General features: G+C 40.7%; 6 protein-coding genes across 8 annotated transcripts; 4 read left to right on the forward strand and 2 right to left on the reverse strand.

The window, feature by feature from the left end:
- The first annotated feature begins 385 nt into the window (after window positions 1-385).
- On the forward strand, window positions 386-2,819 carry LOC140764801 (crocetin glucosyltransferase 3-like). Its single transcript, XM_073103575.1, has one exon. It carries the CDS (start codon window positions 1,187-1,189, stop codon window positions 2,648-2,650), a length of 1,464 nt encoding a protein of 487 aa, XP_072959676.1. The 5' UTR covers window positions 386-1,186; the 3' UTR covers window positions 2,651-2,819.
- Window positions 2,820-4,554: 1,735 nt separating this feature from the next.
- Window positions 4,555-10,459, forward strand: LOC140764780 (uncharacterized). Its single transcript, XM_073103528.1, has 2 exons — window positions 4,555-6,857; window positions 9,838-10,459. Exons 1-2 carry the CDS (start codon window positions 5,229-5,231, stop codon window positions 10,165-10,167), a joined length of 1,959 nt encoding a protein of 652 aa, XP_072959629.1. The 5' UTR covers window positions 4,555-5,228; the 3' UTR covers window positions 10,168-10,459.
- Window positions 10,460-11,289: 830 nt separating this feature from the next.
- Window positions 11,290-16,685, reverse strand: LOC140765102 (histone-lysine N-methyltransferase family member SUVH2-like). 2 transcript variants are annotated; one of them, XM_073104021.1, is made up of 2 exons: window positions 14,528-16,685; window positions 11,290-11,922 (listed from the first exon to the last, which is right to left on the reverse strand). In XM_073104021.1, exon 1 carries the CDS (start codon window positions 16,521-16,523, stop codon window positions 14,604-14,606), a length of 1,920 nt encoding a protein of 639 aa, XP_072960122.1. In that variant the 5' UTR covers window positions 16,524-16,685; the 3' UTR covers window positions 11,290-11,922; window positions 14,528-14,603. The 2 variants fall into 2 exon arrangements, with proteins under 2 accessions (XP_072960122.1, XP_072960121.1); XM_073104020.1 differs by having other exon boundaries at window positions 14,510-16,685.
- A 1,095-nt stretch (window positions 16,686-17,780) lies between these two features.
- Window positions 17,781-21,013, forward strand: LOC140765104 (uncharacterized). Of its 2 annotated transcripts, XM_073104022.1 has the most exons (4): window positions 17,786-18,286; window positions 18,895-18,999; window positions 19,954-20,010; window positions 20,442-21,013. In XM_073104022.1, exons 1-4 carry the CDS (start codon window positions 18,041-18,043, stop codon window positions 20,769-20,771), a joined length of 738 nt encoding a protein of 245 aa, XP_072960123.1. In that variant the 5' UTR covers window positions 17,786-18,040; the 3' UTR covers window positions 20,772-21,013. The 2 variants fall into 2 exon arrangements, with proteins under 2 accessions (XP_072960124.1, XP_072960123.1); XM_073104023.1 differs by lacking the exon at window positions 19,954-20,010 and having other exon boundaries at window positions 17,781-18,286.
- Window positions 21,014-21,803: 790 nt separating this feature from the next.
- On the reverse strand, window positions 21,804-23,539 carry LOC140765106 (photosystem I reaction center subunit IV-like). Its single transcript, XM_073104025.1, has 4 exons — window positions 23,215-23,539; window positions 22,704-22,769; window positions 22,139-22,244; window positions 21,804-21,957 (listed from the first exon to the last, which is right to left on the reverse strand). Exons 1-3 carry the CDS (start codon window positions 23,389-23,391, stop codon window positions 22,140-22,142), a joined length of 348 nt encoding a protein of 115 aa, XP_072960126.1. The 5' UTR covers window positions 23,392-23,539; the 3' UTR covers window positions 21,804-21,957; window position 22,139.
- Window positions 23,540-23,708: 169 nt separating this feature from the next.
- Window positions 23,709-26,465, forward strand: LOC140765105 (photosystem II reaction center PSB28 protein, chloroplastic). The gene is made up of 2 exons (XM_073104024.1): window positions 23,709-23,919; window positions 25,772-26,465. Exons 1-2 carry the CDS (start codon window positions 23,847-23,849, stop codon window positions 26,245-26,247), a joined length of 549 nt encoding a protein of 182 aa, XP_072960125.1. The 5' UTR covers window positions 23,709-23,846; the 3' UTR covers window positions 26,248-26,465.
- Window positions 26,466-27,303: the final 838 nt, after the last annotated feature.

Genomic DNA, 27,303 nt, shown 5'->3' on the forward strand with positions numbered 1-27,303 from the left:
TTGTAAAAATTGAGTGGTTGGAGAATGAAGTGGTTGGACTAGACATGATCAAATGGCCCAGCCTGTGCCCGGCCCAACCCGGCCCGGCCCGAGCCCGAACTACCCATGGGCGGCACGGGTCAGCCCTTTGCCCGCCCGACTCGACCCGAAAGCCCGTCCGTTTGGCTCGCAACTAAGCTTGCCCGTTATGCTGCTACAGTAGCCTAGCATTTGCTACAGTACCTTGCGTTCTGCTACAGTAATTTACCGCTGCTACAGTAAATTTTTTTAGTATTATACCGTTTTGCATTATTTTAAGCACACCTTTAAAAAATTTTAATTTTTTTTAGATGGAGGAATACAAATATTTTTTTTTTAAAATAAGCAGATAGTTAAAAAAATTCTAAAAATAGCTAAAATATGGGTTGGGCCGGCCCGGCCCGACCGACTAGCCCGATCTCTCACGGGCCGACGGGCGGTAACGGGCTAGACTATTCTAGTCCGGCGTGAACCCGGTCTGGCCCGAGTTATTGATGGGTCGGACCGTGAACAAATGCTTAAGCTCGATTGGCCCGAATCCGGCTCGGCCCGCCCAATGATCATGTCTAGGTTGGACACATTCTTTATCTTTGCTCCAACATAAGCAACACAAAGATGAGGCACTAAATTTTGCTTTCTATTTGTAGGTTGCAAAGATGGCCCACATGAATCATCTTTGTGGGCAACGTGTCAGCTTCTCACATGTTTTGGCTTAATTGCGTGCCTTATCCTGCAACCTCTTTATCTCTGATTTTATTTTAAATCTTTGTGAATTATCACCGATTTTAACACATATTTTTCTAAAAACTATTTCAATATTGTATACTTTTTAATTGAGAGTATTGTTTGTTACCTCTAAAACTGACTGATTGACTGAAGTAGTCGAGTTCTAAATTTTATTTATCAAAATATGTCTATTATATTATAGTCCTAAAACGTTGAATTTATAAGTATTTTAGTAGTTTAGGTTTAAATTTTTATTTTTTATATAAAATTGTTTATCTCAGTTTTAAAATAAAATTATTTTTAATAATAAATTTGAAGAGCGAGCTATATTGGTAAATAAAATTTAGAACAGAGGGTACTTTGGTCAAGAAAAAAACTCCTTGTACATTTCATTTACAAACCTTGGAGATTGTCGAGAGCCATCGTCTTCCTTCGGGTTGTCATGGCGACAAGAGATCACGTAGTGCTATTCCCTTTCATGGCCCAAGGCCATATCACCCCCTTCCTATCCTTAGCCAACCTCATACAAGAAAGGCACCGCTCCTTCACCGTCACCCTCCTCAGTACCCCTCTCAACATCGCCAAGCTCCAACTCCTCCTCCCCGCCGCCTCCCGCCTCCGCCTCCACTCCCTCCCCTTCGATGGCTCCCACCATGGCCTCCCCCCGAACTCCGAGAACACCGACTCCCTATGCCCCGCCGACGTCGTGCGCCTCCAGCTCGCCTCCCAGTCCCTCGAACCCCACTTCGAACACTTCCTCCAAGTCGCGCGTCCTGCGGTGATCATCGCGGATATCTTCTTGGGATGGACGGTGCTCTCCGCCAGGAAGATCGGCGGCGGCGTCCGCCACGCGGCGTTCACCACGTGCGGGGCGTACGGTTTCATGGCGTTCACGTCGATGTGGCTGCACTTCCCTCATAAGAGCACCGGCGATGATGAGTTCCACGTCCCGGGGTTCCCGCCGAACTTCCGACTGGATCGCAGTCAGATCTCGCCTTACCTGCGATCCGCCGATGACTCCGAACCCTTGGCCGCCTTCGTCCGCCGCCAGATACGCCTCTCGCTGCTCGAATCCGACTTCGTGCTCTGCAACACCGTGGAAGAGATCGACTCGTTCGGACTCCGTCTCCTTCGTGAAAACACCAAGCTAGCGGTGTGGCCGGTCGGTCCTCTCCTTCCATTAGAGGCGAAAGAATCTTACAATCGAGCCGGGAAAAAATCCGGCATCAATTTGGAAACTTGCATCCAATGGCTATCTCGTCGTTCTCAGGGTTCGCTTCTCTACATCTGCTTCGGCTCTCAGAACACCATCTCTGCTTCGCAGATGACGGCGCTGGCGGTCGGGTTGGAGCTGACCCAGACGCCGTTCATCTGGGTCATCCGCCCGCCGGTCGGGTTCGACATGAACGGCGAATTCAAGGACGAGTGGTTACCCGAAGGATTCGAGTCGCGGATGAGAGATAGGGATCAGGGCATACTGGTACGGAGCTGGGCGCCGCAGCTGGAGATTTTGACCCACGAGTCGACCGGCGCGTTCCTGACTCACTGCGGGTGGAACTCGGTGCTGGAGAGCTTGAGCAGAGGGAAGCCGATGGTCGCGTGGCCGCTGGCGGCGGAGCAGTTCTACAACGCGAAGATGATGACCGAGGAGCTCGGGGTGTGCGCCGAGATCGCGAGGGGACTAGAGAGAGAGCTCGAGGTCGATCGCGTCGTTACAGTGATCGGTATGGTGATGGAGGGAGAGGAAGGGAGGGAGATGAGAAGGAAGGCGGCGGAGTGCAAGGAGTTGATACGAGACGCCATGAGAGAGGAGGAGGGAGGGAGCAAGGGTTCGTCGATCAAGTCGGTCGATAACTTCATCCTAACAGCGGTGTCGGCAACGAGGACAGAGAAGGAAGTGATCTGACGCCGACTTTCGACTAGAATGTTTGCAACTACTTATCGCGAAATTTACATTTAGCAGCCATTTGTTTTCTTTCTTTCTTCTTAGTGTTCTTATCAGTACTATGTATCACAGCAAGATAGTAACTATGCAAAAGGATTCTAAAAACTAGTTCTTATACTAACTAGACACAATACCATGAGGTAATTAATTTTATTCTCTCAATCTTTAGTATGATAATAATTTCATCATCTTCATCTAGATGATGCTCAACGAATAGATCAAAATTTATCACTAACAACTCATCAGCTTATGATTTAATCTATGTTTGAATGATGCATCTAATAAAGTTAATTCTAATAGCTACCACTACATCAGGATCACTTCCCTTACCATACAGAATGCACAAGCTCTAGTATGGCAAATTTCATTTCTTGGTAGTTTCTCTGCCTGGTTGAGTTATATATAACATGGTCAGTTTACATGAGAAACCTCCATTATAAACTAGAGCTTATTCTAATGTGCTAATGGCTAATAATTAGATCAGTCTCTTAATGCCAACTTCTTTATACAAGGAAAAGCATGTGCAGTTGTGCACCAGCACATGACTCACACTGATGCATCCAAACGCATGCATATATTCATATATACATATTCTCCACAGCACAAGTTCTTATTCAAATATTTCCACCAACCTAACAGCTTTATATATATTTTTATGAGCTTGTAGCTAACCACAATTAAGCACATCAGGGCTACTTACTACCTACAACCACATATACTATCAACCATGCAAATTAAAATACCAAACTTGGTTTTGTTTTGTTCATATCTAACATGCAAGGAACTTTAATATTAGTGCACACACAAACACATAGCTCTCCAGACCTTGGAGAAAGAGAAGAGGAGAGCTGAACTAAGGGCATCTTTGACTCCCCAAAAAAGGGGAGGAGGACTCGTTTAGATTGCAACTACCTCTCTCTCTCTCTCTCTCTCCCTATCTCTTCTTCTTTTCTTATAACCTTTTCCCAAGAACAGTCACAGCCTTTCCTCTCTCCCTCTCTCCCTTCCTCCTCTTCCAACAAAGAGCCAACCAACCCCCCTCTCACATGTGGACAAATATATTATATAGGCTTAAATTAAGCCTGCCAAGTTCCAACCAAAGGGTTTTAATGGTGGCCCCAACCCTACCCTACCCTTCCCTATCTCTGCCCCTGTTGGTCCATCAAACAGGGCTAGTAGCCCTTTGACACGGATAAGGTCCATCAAACAGCTTATGAGGATTTGAAATTTTCGACTATATATATCGAATAGAAAAGTGCTAACTCAAACTAACTAATCACTATTATTATTAATACATTTCTCGAGCCCCTCTAATTATTTTTTTTTTCTTCCATTAGTGAGTGAGTGGGCTTTTAAATATGTTATTGGGTAGGATTAGTGCTAAAGAGCTCCTTGGACTGCCTGATCTGAATCGGAATCCGGAATGTCAAATCTTGGGCTTAATGTCGTGGCTCGGTTTTATTACTCGGTCTCTTGGATTTATGCAAATTTAATGGCAGCGATGGCGGATTATCGGGGCGGATCCTGCGGGATCCGAAATCCAATCGGGAATTTTTTTTAATTTTTTTAAAAAACTATTATTATGTTCAATTTTGACCAAATATTTGATTAAATTCTTCTTTTATCAGGTTGCCATTATGTGTTACCACGAACTGGACCATTCCACGTCGACGTACGCCGTCCGATCGATTACACCGTTGCGACGGAGATGGGATCCCGGCCGTCCGTGTAGGTGGGACCCACGTGAGGGCATTAGATCCACGATTCGATTCGTTGTGCCCAAATCCCACACCGACGCGAATTATTTGCGCGGGACCCCACAAGCCAAAAATAGAAAAAGTTGCATCGCCCCTTTCCCCCTTTCCTTCCTCCCTAAAAATCCCACCTTTCTCTCTCTCTCTCTCTCTCTCCCCCTCCCCCCCGCTTGCTGTGTCATTGGAAAACTGCTGCTCTCTTCTTCTTCTTCCCTCCCGGGGATTCCTTTCTACACACACACACACAGAGAGAGAGAGAGAGAGAGAGAGAGAGAGAGAGAGAGAGAGAGCGAGAGAGAGCGAGAGAGAGAGAGAAAGAGGGCGAGAGATAGAGTCGTAGAGAGAGGGAAGTTGGTGCGTTCGTTCTTTGTCCCTCTCTCTTTGGTTTGGTGTTCCTTGCTTTCCTGTGGCTCTTTCTTTCTTCTATTCCTTCCTTGAATCCTCGTCGATCTCTTCCTTTTGATGTTAATGTGCGTGTTGGTATCTCTATCCGTGGGTGGAGGTATGTATTCGTGTGCGGGCTGTGCGATTCTGTGAGGGGTTGTTTCTATCTTATTGTTTGCAGGAGGGAGGTGGGTTTGTGGAGAAGCACTTCTCTGAGGTCAGATTTGCTGGAATTGGGTTTCTGGGTAGGGTCAAGATCAATTATATATTTTTATTTATTTATTGATGTGGATATTCGCTGGGTTTCCTGGTTTGGGATTTGTGTGATTTCTTGCGGGGAATGGGTGGAGTTTGTGTATAATTTTCTGGTTTTAGGGTTCTGATCTTGATCCGAAGGAGAAATGTCTGCGATTGATGCGTCCATGTATGCCCACAGCCCCGTCCACAAGGCGGTGTTGGATCGGGAATACGCCGGCCTGAAGCGCTTACTTGCATCTCTCCCGCGGCTTGCTGACCCTGCTGAGATCCGGACGGAGGCGGCCTCGATTGCTGAGGAGGAGAAGGCTGACGCGATCTCGGCCGTGATTGACCGCAGAGATGTTCCCAATCGCGAAACCCCGCTCCACCTAGCTGTCAAGCTTGGGGATGCCACCTCCACTGAGATGCTAATGGTGGCTGGTGCTGATTGGAGCCTCCAGAATGAGCAGGGTTGGAGTGCTCTCCAGGAAGCAATCTGCACGAGGGAGGAGAACCTTGCGAAGATCATAGTTAGACACTACCAGCCACTGGCCTGGGCTAAGTGGTGCCGGAGGCTTCCGCGATTGGTGGCGACTATGGGGAGAATGAGAGATTTCTACATGGAGATCACTTTCCATTTCGAGAGCTCGGTGATCCCCTTTATATCACGTATCGCACCTTCTGATACCTACAAAATTTGGAAGAGGGGGTCGAATCTGCGGGCTGATATGACGCTGGCTGGATTCGATGGTTTTAGGATTCAGCGGTCTGATCAGAGTATCTTGTTTCTTGGGGAAGGGTCGGAGGATGGGAAGGTGCCGCCTGGGTCACTGTGCATGATCTCTCACAAGGATAAAGAGGTGATGAATGCATTGGATGGAGCAGGGACTCCTGCCTCCGAGGCGGAGGTCGAACAAGAGGTCTCTGCAATGTCCCAAACAAATATCTTCCGTCCGGGTATTGATGTCACACAGGCAGTGCTCCTCCCACAGCTGACGTGGAGGAGGCAGGAGAGGACTGAGTCGGTCGGTTCTTGGAAAGCTAAGGTGTATGATATGCATCATGTAGTAGTTAGTGTGAAATCGAGGCGGGTCCCTGGTGCCATGACTGATGAGGAGTTCTTTTCATCTTGTAATGACAATGATACCGAGACTGAAGAATTTGATGACATCTTGACGGAGGAAGAGAAGAAGCAGTTGGAAACTGCCCTTAAAATGGAATCACCAGATATAAATGAGGAAGGCCGACCTGATGCCTTCACAGGCCCTCGACATAGTTGCTATGTGCAAAGGGATATTCCTGTTGAGGACATGAGTAGCTGTAGCTACAGCGAGAGTAAGCAAGATAAAAAGGGTTGGTTTGGTAACTGGGGAAAGAGGGGACAGAGTAACAAGCCTGATGGGCACAAGAAGACTGTAGCACCAAGGAGCTCACTTTGTGTAGATGAGAAGGTTAGTGATCTCCTTGGTGATTCTCCATCAAGGTTTCAGCGTAGGCCAGGAAGGCATTCGGTTGAAGTTGTTGTCAGGGGGGAGGATCTTAGGAAGGCTAAGGATGGGGATTCAAGAAAATCTGCTACGAGTTTAGAAAGTGGGCATCGCCGTAAAGAGGGTAGCAAGGAAAGTGAGTATAGAAAGGGATTAAGGCCTGTTCTCTGGCTTTCTCCAGACTTTCCACTTCGCACTGAGGAGCTTTTACCACTACTCGATATTCTTGCAAACAAGGTCAAGGCTATCCGTCGTTTAAGGGATCTACTTACAACAAAGCTTCCTGCTGGAACTTTCCCTGTCAAGGTATGGGGACTTACATTAGTTGATATCTTAAGTCTTAACTATCTATCACAAATATGATGTCAAGCAGTCTTTAATCCCGGTGGTACTGGTAATTTTGCAGCTATATTTAATGCAGTCATATGATGACACACACTCACACTCACATCTGTATTATGAAACTTCTTATACTAATTGTACCAAATTTTGAAGTTAGTGAATGTGTCTTTTTCACAATGTTCCATCTAGAAGTAATAGTCACTGCAGCTATCGAAGTAAAAAACTTAGTTTGAACCTGACTTTGGTTTCCACAATGTTTAATGTTCTTACAATGAAAAGTGAACTATTCATTCAAACCTGGCTTAAATAGTCTTACAATAAAAGGAGAAGTACATAAACTTGTCTATTTTTTGTGTGAAGTGTTTCTTTTCTAAGATAAATGTCCTTTGATGTGTTAGCTATGAATCTATGATGGTACCTGCTTAGTTTATCTCTTCTAGTTATCACTGTTTTGCTTTTCAGCAATTGGACTGTTGTTGCCGTACTTTGGTTTCGCCACTCTTCTTGATATCTTATCTGCAGTAGGAACATTATTTCATGTTAATACTGGAGTATAATAATGGTTGTGTTTATTCTTTGAGGTTAACAACTAGCCAAGTATTGATCAAGAGTAATACAGACTTATTCTGTTGCAAAATATTGGTTTTCTTTGTGGTTTGTTAATCTTATCTAGATGTAGGGATGGCTAAGTTTGGGTTCTGAAAATCTTGAAATTATTGTTTTTCTAATATGTTGTGCTAGAGATTGGCTGTTATTGCAAGTTGCAACTGTATTTTGTTCTAGCTAATCAATTGGTATTTTCCTTTGAAATGTTGCTCTGCTTTGTTCAGTTGTGATGCAGCTATATTTTCTATCTTGTAATGTATTATTTGGTGAATGGGACAATTAAGGAGCATTGAGATTATGAGTATTCAGTAGTATTTGCTCTACACTTTGATCTTTTGATGCCAACTCTGGGATCAGTGAGAAGTTTTATTTTGTTGTACATAGTTTAACTGGCTTTGATTATCAAAATGCCACTGCCACTGCCACTTGATAATGGCTTTTTGTCACATATCACTTTATTGTTATTGTTGTGCTTGACTTTTGATCTACTTGGCAGTTTTATGTTCTAGAACCTGCTATTTGGTGTTTCCTTATGTACTTATCTGAATCTAGAGTTTCATGACTGTATTGACAGTGATCATGCTTGCTTCAGGAATTTGAAGTCTTGTTTATGAATCCTCACGAACCATTAGTTAATGTTAAGTGTTTGTGGCATCAAGTGGTCTTCTTCGAGTAAAGAATACTGATTACTAGACTTTCTAGTAATTGCTGAACTGAAATGAAAATTATAAACCTTTCATATGCTTGACTTGGCTTTGTATCATGCGTGGAACGGTCTTGCTATCACGATTATATTCTGACTTCTTTTTGAAAATTTTATGTTTTTAGGTGTTCTTTAGGAAACTCTCTTATTTATGGGAATTATTACGGCTATTTGTTTTCCATATTAACTAATGTTCTACAAAGCAAATTAACTGATATCTCACAGATTAAATTTTCTGATATGTAAGGAGGATGAGTTGAGACTGTTGAAGATTAGCAGTCTTATCTCGATAATTGCTTTTGTCTTAACTTCTGAAGAACTCTTTGAATATGGTTTCACTCTGGCTTGCTTGCATTTTCCTATCGGTGAACTTTACCTGTGCTATCTCCTACACTCTCCTAGTATCTTTGGCCTTAAGTAGGCAAATGGCCTAGTTATATTTGAATGCAAACCTACTACAACACAAGACGATGCAGTATTAATCCCATGATTGACGGCTCCAATTGAAAGCACCTGATGGGTGGCAATTATAAAACTTAGATACTCGATATTAATATCCAAATTTCTAAATCATGCAATGAGCTGCAATTATTAGACTTCTGTTACAAAACAAAATGCACGATCTCTGTACTCTGGTACTAAACTTGGACCCTGGTTGCAGAGGAAGAATAATTTGTACATTGTTCAGCTTACTCTAGCAATAGTGCAAGATACCTACATTTGACTATAGAGAGGACTTCTCTTTTGACTTCATCATGGTTTCACTGTAGATGGTTGGTACTTGTGAAAACAGACCCATGTATCTGAAATTGACAACACTATGACATTTAGCTATATGTCTTTAGCTGCAAATCCTGTACAACACTGGGTCTGGCTAATCATATGTTATGTTCTAGCTAATCCACATAAAGGACTGATGCATTGTAGCTTGAGATGATATAAAAACTAGGCACATAAGGAACTTGTCAGAAATGTTCCTTCTGTACAGTCCTTTATGTGGATAGGCCTCATATATGCATCAGGTCATGATGTTCTGACAGGTGTAAACTAATATTCTGAATATTATTAAAAGGGTCTTCCGTCCATTGTTGTTCACTATATTCAGTTATACTAGTCTTTGAAGATGCTCACTTGGCTTTGCAATGAGGTCCAATGCAACATCAGCGATTGCAAGGTTTAAATTTAGGCCATAATTGTTCTTGTACTTTAAGGAATGCAAATTACGTTAGTTTCTCTCTCTCTCTCTCTCTCTGCTCTGCTGTTTATTATAGATGTAGTTCTTCAGTTAAAAGCTCAAAATGCTGATACGATTGGATACTGCATGACTTTTCCTATTGTTGATGTTCCATAAGCTTAGTAAGTTCTAGCACATGAAAATATTTTTTCCATTTTTGGTTAGCGGATATTTGAGCACTAGTGGACATCTCAAGTCAATTTGCAACAGAGTCAAAATTGCTTATTTTCCTTGTTTGCTAGTAATATACACTAGAAGAGGTGCAAAATGACAGCATGGTGTATCTCAGTTTATCATCTCCTGATCCATATATGTTTTCTTTCCTTTTGTCAAATTTAATACACCAGTTTTCAGATATTCTTATGTTTAGCATCTTCTCAGTAACGAGTTAATTCTTCCAGGTTGCAATTCCAGTTGTACCTACTATCAGAGTCCTTGTGACATTCACGAAATTCGAAGAGCTACAGCCACTGGAAGAGTTCTCAACACCTCCTTCAAGCCCTGAGAAGAAGAGTCCTGTAACACAGCCTTCAAGCTCTTGGATTCAGTGGATAAAGGCACCTTACCGACAAAACTATTCTGTGACATCAGGACCCAGTAGCCGCGTCGAAGACATCCAGGATCCTTTTGTGATACCTCCTGAGTACACTTGGACAACTCCTGAAGCGAAGAAAAAGAAGATGCAGGAAAATAAGAGCAAGTCTAAGAAAGGAAGAAATCAGAATCATTGATGTTGTGCACTAGATGAAATTTGAGTGGGATTCTTGAAAGATATGCACTACAAAAATTTGGGTGTCGTTTGACTGTCGGTATTCTTTCAAAACCATGCTGATTAATGACAACTGTAAAATGCTGCCTGGAGCTGTTCTCTCTTGTTGAACTTTGAATGAAATGAATTTAGCTAACCTGGAGGATGAATGTAAAATGTCAGGGACCACTTGTAGCCATGTTCGGATGTTAAAGATTTATTGAACATTCTTTCTTTCTACCAAGTTAATACACCTCTCTCAGTATCAACTTGTCTTGTCTTCTTTATATTGTGCATGCATATAGTTTTGTATCATCATGAGGTTTATATGCCCTCTTCATCCTTATTGAATTTGATATTATTAGCTCATGCTAAGATTTTTCTTTTTCTTTTTTATTTTTCGAGAGAGAAGTGAGAATTTATTGGCGTCCAATACATTTTCTAAAGCTGAACTTTGCATTAGACTAATAAGAAAATTGAAACCAATCGTGCTGACTTTATTCTCTGGGCTAGAAATTGCGGATGTAACCTTTTGCTCCTGAATAGCTAATAGTGATGTTCATTTTTCTTGTTACCCGTTGATAGAAAGCCCGTGAGCTGCTTGCTATATTCAGTGTTCAGGATAGATTTTCCAACAGTTCAATTTCCAAATGGTATATAGCATTTGATTCCAAAAATCTTATAGTTTACATCAGAACTTTAATTTACAAATGCATAACACTAGGAACACGATACAACAAAGCAAAGCAAACAACAGCATCAAATATTCCCTTCCAATCACAGGGTTAACCCTATGGATCTCCCCGATGCAATCTGCACCATTTCGTCCATTGCAGTGTGGCGATCCGGTGCAATCTTCACCATCTCCGTGTGGTCTGAAACATAACCGTGCTCCGGGATCTCTCATCACCACCTTGCTTCCAAGCAAGATAGAGTTGGTCACTCCCTGTATGTTGTTGTTCACATAAATATTGATGCAGAAGCAATCAGTCCCCCGGATAAGCAGCGGACATCGCCGGATAGACATTGTAGCTCCTATATTCGTGCCATTTGAAGCAAGATGATCATGCTCAGAGTAGGCAGAAGAGCTGTCTCCAGGAGCCATCAATATGCAACACTAGACCATTACAGTTCCAAGAGAAACAAATGGTTCCATATTTACTGATACAATCCAATGCACTTTCTTACAACAGCAAGCAAGGGTTCAGATTCCTGAGAATTACTTATGCCTGCAAGTTTGCCTCCATATGTGAATAAGCCATTGCCTTGTGAAAGCAGTAAACTTTTGTCAGTTGTGCCTTGAATATAAGCTTTGAATCTTTCAAGATTTACAAATGAATGCAAGCAAAGGTTTGCTACTTGAGACTCCCAACACAAAAACATTCAGAAACAACTACACTCATGGGGCATACTTAATGGTGTGGAGTGATGCATTTTTGATAATGTACAAACTATATTACACATGGATTCATTGATAAGTACACGATTACAGGGAAGTTACAATGTTGAGTTCACAATACCCATGAATCTCCTTACAACACCAAAACTTGTCTCAAATTGACCAAAGCTGGTGTCTGGTATTTATTGCCTTGGGCTTACAAGCAACTGTCCTGGAGATGGGGAAGAAGATCCTGTTAGTCCCAGTGCTCCCATTAGAGGGCCATATTACCACAACACCCTCACCTATTCCAGTGCTACACTGGAACCAGAAGCACATACAAAATGCTGAGTGGTTTCACTGAAAGAAATGAAGCATAACACTTTCAGTCAGTTCTAGTGAAGTTTCATCTTGAACAATTATCAATAGTATTGCACTCTCAGAAGCATTAATAATACTTGGATGATTACTAATTTATCACCATTATAGCACATACCAGAGCAGAGGGATAAAAGTAACACTGAAAATAAGTAAGAAAGCAGTGTGCAGAAGAGAAGGACGCATTCTTTCTACACATCATACTTTTGACAGATCCTCTGGAAACTAAAAGCAAAACAATGCTTGTACTAGTCATCCAAGAATATTTAATTATGCTTAAGCAATTAAATGGACCTTAGTAGAAATCCAAAACACACTCAATGCTGACAGTCAATTGGTGTGCTACCATTGCGATAGGACTATGTTAGATTCCATTGAGTTCAAAGAGTAAAATCAGTACTATATACAGTTCTACAACATGTCAACACCAAGGACTGATTGAAATCATATTTTATAACCTGGAATATACATCCATGATCATAAATAAGATTTTGGATTCAAATTCAAACTGGAGATTTGGAACAATTTTTGAAGCCACGGGAAGTAGTTTTAATATAGTACACTACTACTCTGAAGACTCTCATCTTTTTAAACCAGTTCCAAATCTTCCAATGCAGATGTCATGTAATGTTCTGACTGGCATCTAGGTCAAAGTGTGGCTCCTTTTGTTCAGGTCATATCCTCCAAAACATTTTGACATGCATAAAGATCTAATGCATTCCAACAATTTAGGGCTAACCTCTACAGAACCCCAAAATCCCCATCAGCAATCAACAGTTATTTATTTAGAGGGACGAGCTTCGCCACTCATCTACATTAAAAACCAGTAAAGGTGATTGCATTTCACTTATTAGTCCCTCGTTGTTCTGTAATCTCAGAATAACCCTTCTTGCAACAAGTTCATATGAATCCTGAGATTTTACATTATTAAAACCTAGTTCCCCTGTTCACCTACAGGAAGACACATCATCCTAGGTATCATATGACTTGCAGAGTCATTCCTATAAAGCGTCTTCTGACCTGTTCTCCTGACATCCTTCCATTCCATCTTAGGTGCCCAGGAAGGCCTGTTAGCCTGATCACCATGTGACCTGTAATCATAGACTCTTTACTCATCATACAACTTGTTCTCCTGACAAAGAGACTATGGTACCGGATGCCAAACCTTTAGAAAGTAGTGAGCATGACATATTCACCAAATAGAAAGACCATGCTGATACCAACTATCACAAACTTGGCTACCTCATTAATTATCAACCGAGCAAACATCCAACTTCCTGCTCAATATCGGTTAGCCTTAATGCTCACATGCCAGCAAGACTTAGTGAAACAATTAACAAGAAGAGAAGTCACAAGACAGTCCGAGAGAAGTGGAAAGGAAAATAATTTTTCACTACAACTCTTGATTATAACTTTCAGAGGTTGCAGAGAAAAAGAGCCCCTATACACTAGGATATACCACTGGGCATTCGTTCATTATTAGAGCATTCTAGATTACTCTAAAGCCTTCTCACTAAAAGAGGTCCTCGAAATACCGGAAGCTTCTAAAGAAGATTCTAGATTTCTTGCAAAATATCTTAGGCACCATATAAGTAGTATGTGCATTATTCTCTATAAGGTTCTTAAAAAGCTCTATATTCCATAACACAAACCTTGAGGAATTCATCTTATGTGGGTGTGAGTGAATGTATTGGGTTCAGGACCTAAGGTGGCGCAAAATTTTCCAAGCCCCTAACATCAAGTTGACCCCTAGAATAGGTACCCAAGCTGGTCTCTCTAACCATATTAACTGAGCAACAAAACCTCATCATTCTGGAGATTGAGGTAGGCTATACCATGAGGCAAGCCTATATTTTGATATTTCTAGCCCAAATTTCACCCATTAGAGAGGACCAAAAAAGAAATGGGAACAAAAAAAAATCACAAAGGTCATTTAGAGAGCAAAAGCCCAAAATAGCCTTGATTGATGGGCTTTATGCAAGAAACGTCACGACATTAAACTGCCATTACACTCTCCATAGGACTGCTTTTGGAGGAAACTTCTCAAAAGTTTCATTACAGCATATATAACTATGAACCAACAAAATATAAGCAACCAATAGGTTTTAATCAAGTGAAGGCTCAAATCCTCAAATATCATTTTTTGAAAAGGTCGACCAAGGAACAAGATTTCAGATTTTCTTTCTAGGATTTCCACTAGGGACATTAACTAGGATAACTGCCACTAGCAAGGAGAATACTTACAAGGATTAATAGCAAATTAACTGCTTGCTATATACTAACTATCAAAACTTCCTGACAGTATAAGGCATTATCATATGTTGTAACCTAATGTAGGGTACAAGCACAATCGATTATGAGATTCTGTTTGAGAAACAGGAAGAAAAGAAGATATGGTCATTCACAATGTGGTAGATACAGTACTGGTCAAGTGAGCTTAATAAGGCAGCAAGGCAACAGGAGCATTAAGAAAACAAAGCTATAAGAGGTAGATATATGCAACGAAGAAGATAACAAGGGATATTTATCAAGAGGAAAAATATGCAGAAAATTTGATTGGGAAAATTACCAGCGCCAGAAATTTTACCCAACAAAATGGCACATCCACAAAAGGAGCATTAAGATGACTTCAGAATGTATTGCCTTCTACAATAGATACTCAACTACAGCATTAATTTCCCCACCCATTCATCTATCATCCCATAATCAATGCTAAGCTCTCTTAAAGGTGGGATGTTCTCCATTGCAAAAATCATCAGATGCGGATATGACGTGTTATAGTGATCAAACAGTACAAACTGCACAAACACGTTAGGGCTGCAGCTATGGCTCACATAGCAAGCTACATTCCTTGCTCTCGACACATCTATAGAGAAATTTAAATCAGGTAAACATGGAAAATCAGGTGGCGCGTAATCAGGGACGACATCAGAAATGTCTCCCCACTCCAACCATCTCGCCGGAAACCGGTTAGGATATACTAAACTGCTTCCATTCATTGCTTGCTGCTCAGACTGCTGCTTCGTGAGCACAAAGCCACTAAATTCGCAGATAAACTTCCCAGCTCGAATCAAATCCAAGGACCGAACTCCCCACCCTGTTTCCCTTGACCTAAAGACCTCCAACCGGTTCCTCAGCCCATTCTGGCTCACTCGGTTGGGGCAAGTCACTGGGCACCGGCAATAGGGCCCACACTCGTATACCAGAGGCTTCCCTCTCAGAAGTATCCCATTGCCATCATAAGCAAACTCGCCACCATTCCTCTCTGCGCAATAACAACCGATAGAGCAATTTGACGTGCACTCACACCCACCCCCTCCTTCCCCAAACTTGCCTTGCAAAGCAGAAGCAGGGAAGATTGGGCGAGTGAGGTACTCAAACAACAAAGGGTCCTGATCATCATCAATGTCATTAAACAGCAAAACAGGAAAATTCTCCTTCCCCATCGAAATGTCAAGGCTAAGGTACCCTGCTGGCCTCATACCCAAAGGATTCCCCTTCAATTCCTCGGCAAGCCTGAGATTCCCACTTCCCATCTCCTCCTGTCCCTCAATTCTCAACATCTTGTATTTATACACTCCAAACCCCGACTTTCCAACATCCATCCAGCACTCCACAACCTTATACAACCCATCATACACATAAACCTTGTTCGTGGGGCTCTTATCAGACTTCACTCCTCGAATAACCCTAATCTCAATGCCATAAGTCATGCTTCTCTCAAGCGCAAGATTGCCGCCCTCTAACTTCTGATCAATGCAATGCTTGTTTAAATTTCGGTCCCTGCCACCGTGGCCAGTGTATATGAGCATATCACCCTTGTCGTCATCGTCCTCATAGCCGCCGGACACAATGATGCTAGTGGCGACGGGCTCGCCAGATGCAGAACGCGTGGCGGACACATAGTCGATTCCGGCTTGCACCTGGCCGTGGAGGCCCAGCACGCAGAGCTCCATGCGGAAGAAGAAGGCGTCGCCGACGCCAATACCGGGGATAGACCCTATAATTCGCTTGTCGCGGTTGAGCCAGAGCTCGCGGTCCGCCATGAGTGCGGCGGCACGGAGGTCAGCGCGAGTCCGGCGGGTGAGGAGACCCAAGGTTTCAGCTTTATCTTCCTCCTTCATCAATAGGGTTCGCAAGCACTCGTAGGTGATGCGCGCGCGGCGGACGAGGTCGCGAAAGTAGATCTGGTCACGAGGGTTCAGAGAGGACACACGGACCATCTCAGAGGAGCGGGCCTTGCGCTTCCTGGAGACGACGATCGCGCCAGCTCCGGCAGCTTCCTCAGTCAATGGCGCCGCCGGGACGATTGCACCAGCGCCGGCGCCAGCGGCGGAGAGGAAGAGGTGGGCGAGGCGGTAGTACTCGGCGAAGAGCGCGTCCTCATCGGAGTTGGAGGAGAGGGGGTTTTGGAGAGAAGCCAGGAGAAGACTAGAGCTATTGCTAGTATTTTGGGGGAGGAGGGGAGGTGGAACTGGCGTTTCTAGCGGACCGGCAGGTTCGGGCAAGCAAATCGGCTCCGGCTTCGGCTCGCGCTTGGGAAAGGGGAGGAGGTTAAGGTCTGGGAAAGGAGAGGAATCCATTGGAGAGCGACAATTTTACCCTTTTTTGGCAAATGCGCTAAAAATTTAATGAGAAGATCGATTTCCGGAAGGAGGAGGAGGAGGAGGAGGAGGAAGAGGTAGATGGAAGAAGAGGGCGGAGGAGGAGATGGTGGAAATGCCCAGAAAGGACATTTTCTCGGAATAAACAAAAGCGAAAAATAAAAATAAAAACCTTTGCTTTACTTTTATTTTCTTATAAAATATGTTTTGAGGGCGTTGGAGCTACCCTCCTCCTACGACTCTCAAGTGCTCTTGGTGTGAATGTCATCCCTCTCATCTGATTGGTAACTTATTATTACCCAACAACTACCCCCACAGTATTCTTATCATTCATTCACTCTTCCAATTGGTTATTATAATGAACAAACAAATAAGTTATGTTGTTTTCTTTCCTTTAAATTTTTTTTAAAAAAATTTAATATATATATATATATATTAGATAATTAGACTCAGGGAGGTTGCGGTAAGCGTACGCATGGTGATGGTGGTAGGTTAAATGAGAGATCCCCTCCATGGATATCGTAGGAATTAGATGATGGAAGGCAATCAGGATATGCCAAATTGCGCCGAAGCAGTGACTTTTCCTGCACTTTCTGATGACAGGATCTGATCCAACTGAACTAGGACAATAGGACAGATGCTTGAACTTGCACTATGTTGGCGTACACGTGTCCCGCAAGAGGTTAAAGCCTTAAAAGGCTGTCGCTACCTGTGTTGGGCACGTGAGTCGCGCGTGTGGACTGTCATACTAATATATTATACACACACACACACACACAGAAAGAGAGAGAGAGAGAGGTGTGAGGTGTTTAAAGAGGGATATGACCTCGAATATTGGACTTAGTGGCAGGCAGGTGCTTGCGGTTTGTAAATTGTAAAATAGATTAGACATATGACAAGGACCCATCAACTACAATTCCTACTTTAAATTAAAATTTCCTCTCTTTATTATTATTATTATTATTATTATTAATTATTTTTATTACTCAACTATTTACATTTTTGGGTCAATGCATAAATTATGTTGGTATGATTAGTCTTCGTTGCATAGTTGCATTTATGTAATAATAGATATTCTTCCTCCAATCATGAAGAATAGCACAAAGGCATCTCAATGATATTTCTAAGCATCGTCATCGTAAATCCAAGAGCTAGCCCATTCGCAAATAAACCGCCTCAATGTGGCACTTTTTATATATCCAGATAACGTCCAAAGGTTATTCACTATTCAGGATAAGGATTAAGGAGTAGCTATTCTCCATCCCACTTGCTTCGACCTGAAGGAACCTCTCTCTTTTTTTTCCTGCTTAAATGGTTGAGAGCTGTCAGCTGTGGAAACTTATCCAGCCTGATAGCCTCCGCTTCGGGCTTTTTGTACGGGAATAAGCGACTATTATCCGACTTGGATAAATTTATCGGTGGCAAAGCCGTTAATACTTCGAGAATCCTGTTACCGAACTTTCTTCTCTCGTCGGGCTCTCGAGTGCTCTGTGGCAATGGCGGAGCCTAAGAGAAGGGAAGTAAGCAAAGAGGAGAGTGAAAGGAGGAGGAGGAAGGTAGGGAGAGGTGGCGAGGAGCCTCCTCCTCTTCCTTCTCTGGCGAGGGATCCGTTGGTGGTGCTGGGGCCGGACATAATGGGGAGGATTCTTGAGTTCTCGGACGCACGCAGCGTGGCACGATCAGTTGTGTTGTCTCGTGGGTGGCACGAGGTTGCCACCAGCGACAGTCTTTGGGGTCCCAAGGTCGGTTATTGTTTATCCTAGAATTTTAATTCCTATAGAGAGTTGGGTTCTGATTCGATGCTTCCTGTATGTTTGATGAATTGATTAGTCGTAAAAATTGGGTCTTTTTTTTTCTCTTGGTGATACCCATTTCTCATTGGATTTATGGAAGCCTGTTTGAAATTAACTATTCAACTTGAAACATGGAGTTTGATTTGATGTTTGTGCAGTATTGGCAGTTTTGGCTAAAGAGAATTAGTAAGGATTATAAAATAAAAGGACTAACTGCCATTATAGAAAGCAGGGCAATTGATTCTTATTGCAGCACCTTGTGCTATTGATATTTCTGACAAGGCATGTATGCTTGCATGACCTATTGCTATCTTTGTTGAGTTTCAAATGATGCCATGCCATTCACCTGTAAATGAGAGGTCATAATTTCGGCAGTGATAGTAGAGGATGGAACATGAACTATGTATAGTAAACTTCTCTCTTGAACATATGCATGCCATAATTATTTATAAATTTCCTTCTTGTGTTAGGCTATAAGCTATATATTACCTGTGTTTTGTTCTTGTCTTATCCTCTTCTCTAGATTTTTATATTCTTAAACCTGATTCTCTTTGCAGTGCGAGGAACTATGGATGGGGAAGGCCCACATTCCTCGCGTGTCGAAGATACGAGGAGCTGCGAGGTTAGCAGTTTATTCTATGTCCATTATGGATGGCAAACGGGTGAGTGGAAGGTTCAATTGGATACTAGATTGATATATATGTTTTTTTTTAGCAGTGCAGTAGTGAATATATGATGTCATGAACAAAAGCGGCTTGCTCGATTTCCAATATATTTATACTACGACTTTCCCTGTCAGAGATATTATGATATTGCTGGTAGAATTTGAAATTGCTGCAGATGGTTATATTTCAGGTGTTATTTCTTTTCTTTGTTGTTGTCTGTATGATAATTATTGATTCTTAAGGCATCGAAAACTTGCTTGCAATCTTTTCTTTTGTAGTTGCCGCAGGGATTTTTTTAATTTAGTGCATTACAGTGCGCAAACTTGAACACATTTGGCAGACCACATGTATAAGAAATACTGTGATAAGACTATTAGACATAATAGGAAGTTAGGAAGATAAGGTAAAGTTTGCCTATATAATCTTTTGTAACGTTCAAGCCCTCTTAGGAGGGCTTCAGTAAGGAAAATAAGCCTTTTCAATATATGTATATGAGCTTGATTTATATCTTCTAACACCCCCTTAGGCCTACAAGGGAGAGAAGGCATTGAACCAAATTACCATTGCACGAGGGCTGTTCTTTCAGCTCTGTTTCACCACTCAGGTAGTGTGGGAGCAACTTTTCAGAAAAAAAAATGAATGTGTGTTTGTCCCGAGCACTAAATAAATGATAAACTAAACTGTATGTATGTATCAGAGTGAACAGTCAACTGTAATCTGCAACTGAATTGTTGTAAGTTTTGCATTTTGGAAGGAGAGGGGGAGGGGGAACCATCCCCCTCCTAAAGCCTCCCTTTATAGAATACAGATTGTTAACTGTATAACGCTTTTAATTATTTACCTCTGGAACATACTGCTATAGAATGTTCTCATGATATAGTGGTTTAAGTTGTGAGTAGGAACTCTTGGATTATATTCTGATTTTGCAGAACTTTTGATTTCATGATTCAGGCTCGCATTACAAAGGACGATCTCTGTGACCACATGTGGGAATATCGTTTCAAGAAAGTAATTCCACTGTTTCTGTGCCCATTTCCTTGATTTGTTACTGTTCTAGTCTCAATTAGAATCTTTGTTATGCTTAGTCAATCTGTCATCCATGAAAGCCTTGAAGTTCTCCATTTGGAAGTTGCTATCCTCTGTTTTTCATTTTTATGGTGAAACAAGAGGTAGATAACTGCCCATAAAACTACTTGCCAAAAAAGGTTCTTTGGTGACAAACCTCTGCATGCCAATTCTCTCTATCTCTGAAATGCACCATTTCTGTTGATTGTTGTATGTAAGTTTATTTTGCCAAAGAATTTCTTGACAGGACTGTTACATTATGTGAAGCGATTTCTTGAGATACACAGAAATGTATGCAAACAAAGCCATTTGCTTTTTGAAGTTACAAAGTTCTTATGATTCATCAGTATTCATTCCAGCGTCTGTCTTTGCAGACAGCCCCAGAATATTGGCGCAATCTGGACCCTTCATGGAAGGGTACTGGCCCACCAATGCGTCGCCACTTCCACCCTGATGGCTTCCACACTGCAGACCGTGATGACAGAGTGTGGGGTGGACATGAGTGCACATTCTTAATCATGACCAGCCATGTCGGTGATGGGCGAATCAGGGAACACTATGTCAGGATCAACCGATGGCCTCCAATGACAATGTCGAGGAACGAGGATTGGAGCTGGGAGATGTCCAACCAACTCTGCTGCTACAATAGTATACCTGATGCTGAAAAGGAGGGTGGCACAGGCCCACTCTTTCCAGTCTGGTAATTGTATGACAGTGTTCTAGTATCTCCACGGGTTTTAGCTAAATTTTATGTATATAATATGACAAAAAGATCTTACTAGCTTGTCAGTTTGTCCTGTTTATATGTAATAGTAATCTATTATAAGTGAACCTTTGCTCCTATGTGGTAACTAGTGGTTCACTTGATTTCTTGTAACATTGGCTAGTCTTGGTCAACAGTCTAACATAATCATTATTTACTCGAGTGAGGCTTCAACATCCAAAAGGGTGGACATGGAATTAGTCACTTTAGCATCTATATCGATTACAGGATCAGGTGCTTGTCTTTTAAGTCAGAATGTTTAATAGCATCATTTTCCTGTGTAATTTCTGATCTGTTTAGTAGTGAATGAGGACACATTATCACGCTCTGTATGTTGGAAATTCACATATTTACAGAACCTACAAAATAAAGCAGCAAACTTTACTCTAGTTGAAAAAGAATTGTGCTGTGTTCTTGTGATATGTTTAAGCTAAGTCGACAAGAAGCAGGATAAAATGTTGCTCAATGTCAGATAATAATCGAAATCACTGATTATTACCGTATGAGATTGCACACCCAAGTTTTAACGTTTAGATAAGACAGTTGCAAGAAACCGACAGCAGTTTCATGGACTGATTTCTTTGAGCTTCCTTTTCTCGTAATGTTAGGAATTCCCAGTGTTGACAAATACTACCGATGCATGGAATTAAAATGCAATCCTTGATTTCTTTGAGATCTTTGCTTGGACATTGGATATATCAACTGTATGTAATCCTTGAGGTTTAAAATTTAGTAGTTCTGGATATGACAGAGCTCCAGAGTTCACTGAGAGTTCATTTTAGTTCTTTGTTAAAAGATCATTTGCAGTTCATTTTAGTTCTACTTCGTGCAAAAAATTATCCATATAACTGCTGGACAAGAATAACCTGGAGTTATTCTCAATGATCTTCTAGGGTAACTAATCCTAATTTATTACCAATTATAAGAATAAGGTGATGGTATCATCTGATTTCTGTGTTTTCCATTATTTATTGATACAATATCTGAATTTAATCGAAATAAGAATTATATAGAAGAAGACATTTGTATCAGATTTCTCTTTTCAAGTATATGTAAATATACAGTTGTACATTTATGACACAACAAAGGCATAACCAAACATTTGTTGCAATGATAATGTCATCCACCTACAAGAGCAAGAAAAACAGCTGAAAGAATGTGTGATGACAACTGCAAAAGATCATATATAAAAACATCCAACCACACGAGAAATTTCAATGCATTCTACTTAAAATTAATTTATAAAAAAAATTACACAAGATTTGAGCCTAATATGCTAGAGACTCAAGATGACATAAAGATCTGGACCTCAATTCAGTTCTTTGATCTCGTCGAACGCATAGCTGTTTGTCGAGACACCGGCGTAATTGACCTTGTTGAATCGCACCACCACAGGATACTGGGTTTTTGGGTCCTGGAAAGATAGAAAGTAATGTATGTGAGTAGTTGTTCAAGTGTACTAAATGACTGAGAAAGCACAGGAATAGTTAGTAGTATCTCTCAGGGAGCATTTGATTTGTGAAAACTCTGTGTCATCAAAGGCTTTAACCATAGGTTTAGCCAGTATGCATTTTATTCTTCATCATTATTCTAACGAAGGCTTTTCATTAAAAGTTTCAAGTTTCTTATATGAAGATAATGAGTACTTTTGAGTTCATGAAAGATACTGATATGAACTGAACTTTTTTAGTTTGTCAGGTTTGATTTACGGGCAAAAATTCGAGTTTCCAGTTTTCCATATGATTATTTTGGTTCAAGTGCATAAATTTTGTGATCTTCTCATTATGGCTCTGAATTACAACTAGTCATTTGGCAAGAACAAAATGCATAGAAAGCATACCACATCAGAACACAGATATAACACAAGTAATACCTGATCAACAGTCACTACTGATCCAATGCCATTGTACCAGTAAGATTCCCTCCTAAGAACTTTTACCTGCAGGTGATCAATGAGCTTATGTACAAAAAATATGCTTCAAGTTTCATAAATTCCCATTGAAACAGTTTTTCTTTTTTAATGTTCATCTAAATATCTCTCTCTCTCTCTCTCTCTCTCTTTCTATATACATATGCATATACTATCTTACAGTTCTAAAAGTATTCATTTTTTGCTCAACATGTGCTTCAAGTTCAGAACAATGCAATGGCATTGCATTATCTTGAAAATTTGAACAGCTGATGGAATGAGTACAGCGGTAAGAATTCTGGTTGTGCTTTCATGTTGATGTTCATTGATCATATTAACTTACCATTACTTTAGAAACTCAAGTTAGTAGAAAATAATTCTGTTTATATTTATATTCTCACACTCTTCTCCATTTATATCAACTCTTGAGCTGTTAGAGAAATAAATTTTATAGTTATATTCCAACAGGTCATACCTGTGTTCCTCTCTTAGGGCCGACCGACGGCGGCGGCGGCGGCGGGGCCGGAGGTTGCCCGCCGCCCTCTGCGCGAACCACCAATCTTCTGTTAGCACGTGGGGAAATCCTGGCGGTGGATACGTTGGAGGTGAGCACGAAACTTGATGCAGCCGAAGCCATGCCGGTGGTTGCCATAGTGGTAGTAGTTAGTGAGCAGTATACGATTGATCTCCAATATGGCCTCAGAGATGAATGAGAAGAGTTTTATCTCCCAGTAGTCGATGTCGGCGCTGCAGTGAGTTTCCTCCACTGGGATGTCGCCACGTTGCACCTAATCCACTCGGTGTGGGAGGAATTTCGTGCGACTAGCTGGGTACGTGGTGACCCGTGATTGGCTGCTGTGGATAACGTCTCAACTTTTATAATTCATGTGGGATTGGATTTGGGCCGAGATCCAGGCCCAGTCCGACTACTACAGTTGGGCTTGATAAAAGGAGAGCAACTGATGAATGGCTATCTTTGGTACACACCATAACCCAATCACTTCACTACGACATCTCCTAAGGCCTTCTCTCTCCTCACCAAAATCTCTTTGGCACTCCTGACCACTCCTCTGCTCTCTCTCTCTCTAATCCTCCAACTACCAGAGAATGGCTACAATGCGATCTCTGGGCCTCTCCTCACCTGTTTCCAGATGCCATCGACCTCTTCACAATCTTGCAGGTTTCTCTCCCCTCGTCTTACCATGAACTCACCTGTAAATGGCTTGTGTTGGTCTGAGCTGAATTAGTTTTGCATGTAGACAAGAACAGGGGGAGAACAAGGGGTTTAAGGAAGTGGGTCATGTTTCTTTTTTCATTGTCCCTCCATTTTGCTTGATTTATGCGTATAACTGGTCTGCTTTTATTAGTTGTTAAGTAGTGTTCTTGGCTTACAGGTTTCATGAAGGGTTTGAGAGGGATTGTTTGATTTCAACTTATTTTGACATTTGGAACAGTATATGGCTGATGATGCTTGTTGGAGATTTAGTTTTATTAGAACTTATTATATAATATTCCACAGAAGGACATGAAGAGATTGAAACATTAGAAGTAACAAACATGACTCCAAGACACCTCTTTTTTCTTCTTTTTTTCTGTTTTTTTTTTCCGGAAGATGTTGATTTTTGTCAGGCATTCAATGAAGAAGCCCTAAAGTTAAATGTTGTAGCAAGATAAACATAAAATATGTCCTGGAATCTTTAGACACTTGAAGATTATAACTGCCTTAATGTAGAACTAAATACATTCTAAAGCTAAAGAGTTCTCAGATACTGATAGCCCTTCATGGAAACTCAGAAAGTAACTACGCGCCTATTCTGAATGAATCTGAATTGTAATTGTCTGAAGCCATGTTTTGAGAGATTTGTTTTTAAGATGTGCACAATTTTAAATAGAAGGTACTTATATAATTTCATTGATTTGCTAGTTGTTGTTGATTATTTGCTGTTAATAAACCATAGATTCCTGGGAAAGACAAATAATTTAATATGATATAAAGTCTCTCAGCCTTAGGTAAATTTAAGAATAGTTGGGAATTCTTGTTGAGTTAAGCATAACAAAGGTTGGGACTCGCATGAAGAGAACTGCTCAGCACTAAGGACTTTAGTAGTGAAAAAGCTCCTTTATTTGAAATCACGCAAAGCTTAGCCTAAACAACTAAGATTGAATAAAACTGCACATATTTCTAGTCTATTTTAGTCAATTGTCAAAGTCGCTATGTTGTACAGTATAAATTGAAATATAACCATTACTATAGCTCAAAACTACTTTCTTATCGTACTCATCATAATATCATGTACTTCCTGGTATATTGCCTACTTTTAGAAGATATACCAAGTGTTGGAGATACTGTTTATTGAGAATTCTTGTCAAACAACTTTGCTAAGGTTTCTATGTATTACATGACAGTATGAACTATCCAGCTAATATGTGTTTGCATATGGGTATCTCAGATTACCAGCTTCAAAGAAGGAAAATTTGGAGGCACTGTACTTAATTTAACATATCCATCTGGTGGAGTTGACAATACTGTGAAAACATGAATTAATTCTTTCCTTTCTATTCTTAAACCAGTCTTTCGATGGTTGCCTTTTTTATAAACTATTTAATGACAATATTTGTCTTTTACTTCTTCCACTCGTCATTCTAATTGTGTGAATTATTATATCCACCTGTTTTTGTAAGAGCTAATTTCACAGGGTTTGTCAAGTCCTTAAGATGTGAGGTTTCTCCTTTTCTGGTAGTAATAAATCTACAATAGCTTATTCTGAATTTCGTGAATTTGACAAAATGACCATGTTGCAGAGGTAATAGTTGCTTAAAATACTATGCTATATTATACTTTGCTGGGCATTTCTCCTGGCAATCTCTTATTTATATGAAACTTCTTAAAACAATATTTGATTATATGAGCATTGAAATTCTAGCTTTTCTTTTTCTTTTTCTCTTTGTCAAAGACACATGTTTGTTGATAGAACCCTTTATTATATCATTCTGATTGATTATAATCATTTTGACCTTTCATTCTTGTGCAGGCTTAGTATCTCTGTCTGGAATCCCTTGCCAGAGCATACATTCCTCATTCAATGGCCAATCTTTGAGGATATCTTCTCGAAGGGCCGCTCCTATTAGAGGATGCTCCCGATTGTCTACACAAATTATTATGATGGTCAAGCCAGCGATTCAATTTATCCAAGGCACCAATGAGCAGACAATTCCAGATGTTCGATTGACAAAATCCCGTGACGGTACAAATGGTGTTGCCACTTTTATCTTCGACCAGCCTTCAGTATTCGACTCATCTGGCGAGCTGGGAGACATCACTGGCTTCTTCATGATTGATGAAGAAGGCGTGATTCAGTCAGTTGATGTCAGTGCCAAGTTTGTCAATGGAAAGCCTTCGAGGATAGAAGCCAAATATATCATGAGGACCCCAAGAGATTGGGATAGATTCATGAGGTTTATGGAGAGGTACTCCGAGGCAAATGGTCTGCAATTCTTCAAGAAATGAGGCTGCCCAAATCTTTCATTACTTCCTGTTTCCTGTCTTTCATTCAACTATGCCAATGCATGTGTTGTTGTTGTTAAAAATGCAAAATTTTGTTCATTCAATAACAGTTATGATATCCTCCTCCTACTCAGTTTCTGTTGAGGTTTCCATGTCAAATTACTTCCTTCATCAGTATGTAATCTAATTTTTCCTCAATATATACACAGCTAGAATGCCCAGATTAAGATTTTGCCCTCAATGTGCTACAAGAAAGAACTGTGGCATATGTACTAGTTCATTATCTTGATGACTATTCTGATACCTTTTTTTAGGGAAATTTTCAAATTACACCCTATATTTTCTTACTAGATTTGCTAAATAATCCTTGATAAAAAAATATTATAAAAAAAAAAGGTACTTCAGGCAAGGGTAGAAGTTAAATGAAAGGGGAAAAAAATGATCTTTTCTTCTTGGTATTTTAAAAGCTAAAACTTTAGTGTGGCTAATGAAATACTCTTATTGAGATATTGTTTTGTTAGAGGTTAATTAGCTTAATTTAACAGAGAGTGTGACACCTTTATTTATGTGTTGTAACACATTATCCTTAATCATATTAAACTTTTCAAAATATTCTTTTCATTAGTTATTCCTCATTTTTACTAGAAAATATCCCCTGACTGTTCTGTGATCCATTCAAAACCCTCCAAGGATTACTTTACTCTTATCTTAGTGAAACAAACAAGAGAAAAAATTAAATGTAAAATGACCATTTAATATTTCCATTAAGACAAGAGATATTAGATATATAGATAGTAAAGTATTTAAATAAATGAATAAAATATATGTGAACATAAAGCTGCAGTTAAAAGGGTAACTCTTTCATTTTAACCTTTCACATATGCCAATATTATGATGTGGTCCATCTAGACTTAAAAGGATTTTGGATGTGTCCTAGAGTTATAAAAAATAAATAAAATAGTTTATGTAAAAAAATGAGCTTTACTTCAGGTGTTCAGGTGTAATTAGTTAATTTTTTATTTTTATCCTTCGCATATAAAATAATTTTATGATGTGGTC

This window comes from Typha angustifolia, chromosome 8 (genome assembly GCF_048772165.1).
Source record: "Typha angustifolia cultivar Huaian chromosome 8, ASM4877216v1, whole genome shotgun sequence".
NCBI classification, from domain to species: Eukaryota; Viridiplantae; Streptophyta; class Magnoliopsida; order Poales; family Typhaceae; genus Typha; species Typha angustifolia.

Bases quoted from the DNA above. Each gene is read 5' to 3' on its own strand.
- LOC140765102 (XM_073104021.1), bottom strand. From the start codon at position 16,523: ATGGATTCCTCTCCTTTCCCAGACCTTAACCTCCTCCCCTTTCCCAAG.
- LOC140764780 (XM_073103528.1), top strand. From the start codon at position 5,229: ATGTCTGCGATTGATGCGTCCATGTATGCCCACAGCCCCGTCCACAAG. The intron at 6,858-9,837 runs GTATGGGGACTT...TAATTCTTCCAG, and splicing joins CTGGAACTTTCCCTGTCAAG to GTTGCAATTCCAGTTGTACC.
- LOC140765104 (XM_073104022.1), top strand. From the start codon at position 18,041: ATGGCGGAGCCTAAGAGAAGGGAAGTAAGCAAAGAGGAGAGTGAAAGG. The intron at 18,287-18,894 runs GTCGGTTATTGT...TTCTCTTTGCAG, and splicing joins ACAGTCTTTGGGGTCCCAAG to TGCGAGGAACTATGGATGGG. The intron at 19,000-19,953 runs GTGAGTGGAAGG...TTCATGATTCAG, and splicing joins CCATTATGGATGGCAAACGG to GCTCGCATTACAAAGGACGA.
- LOC140765105 (XM_073104024.1), top strand. From the start codon at position 23,847: ATGGCTACAATGCGATCTCTGGGCCTCTCCTCACCTGTTTCCAGATGC. The intron at 23,920-25,771 runs GTTTCTCTCCCC...ATTCTTGTGCAG, and splicing joins ACCTCTTCACAATCTTGCAG to GCTTAGTATCTCTGTCTGGA.
- LOC140764801 (XM_073103575.1), top strand. From the start codon at position 1,187: ATGGCGACAAGAGATCACGTAGTGCTATTCCCTTTCATGGCCCAAGGC.
- LOC140765106 (XM_073104025.1), bottom strand. From the start codon at position 23,391: ATGGCAACCACCGGCATGGCTTCGGCTGCATCAAGTTTCGTGCTCACC. The intron at 22,770-23,214 runs GTATGACCTGTT...GATCACCTGCAG, and splicing joins GCCCTAAGAGAGGAACACAG to GTAAAAGTTCTTAGGAGGGA. The intron at 22,245-22,703 runs GTATTACTTGTG...CTATCTTTCCAG, and splicing joins CAGTAGTGACTGTTGATCAG to GACCCAAAAACCCAGTATCC.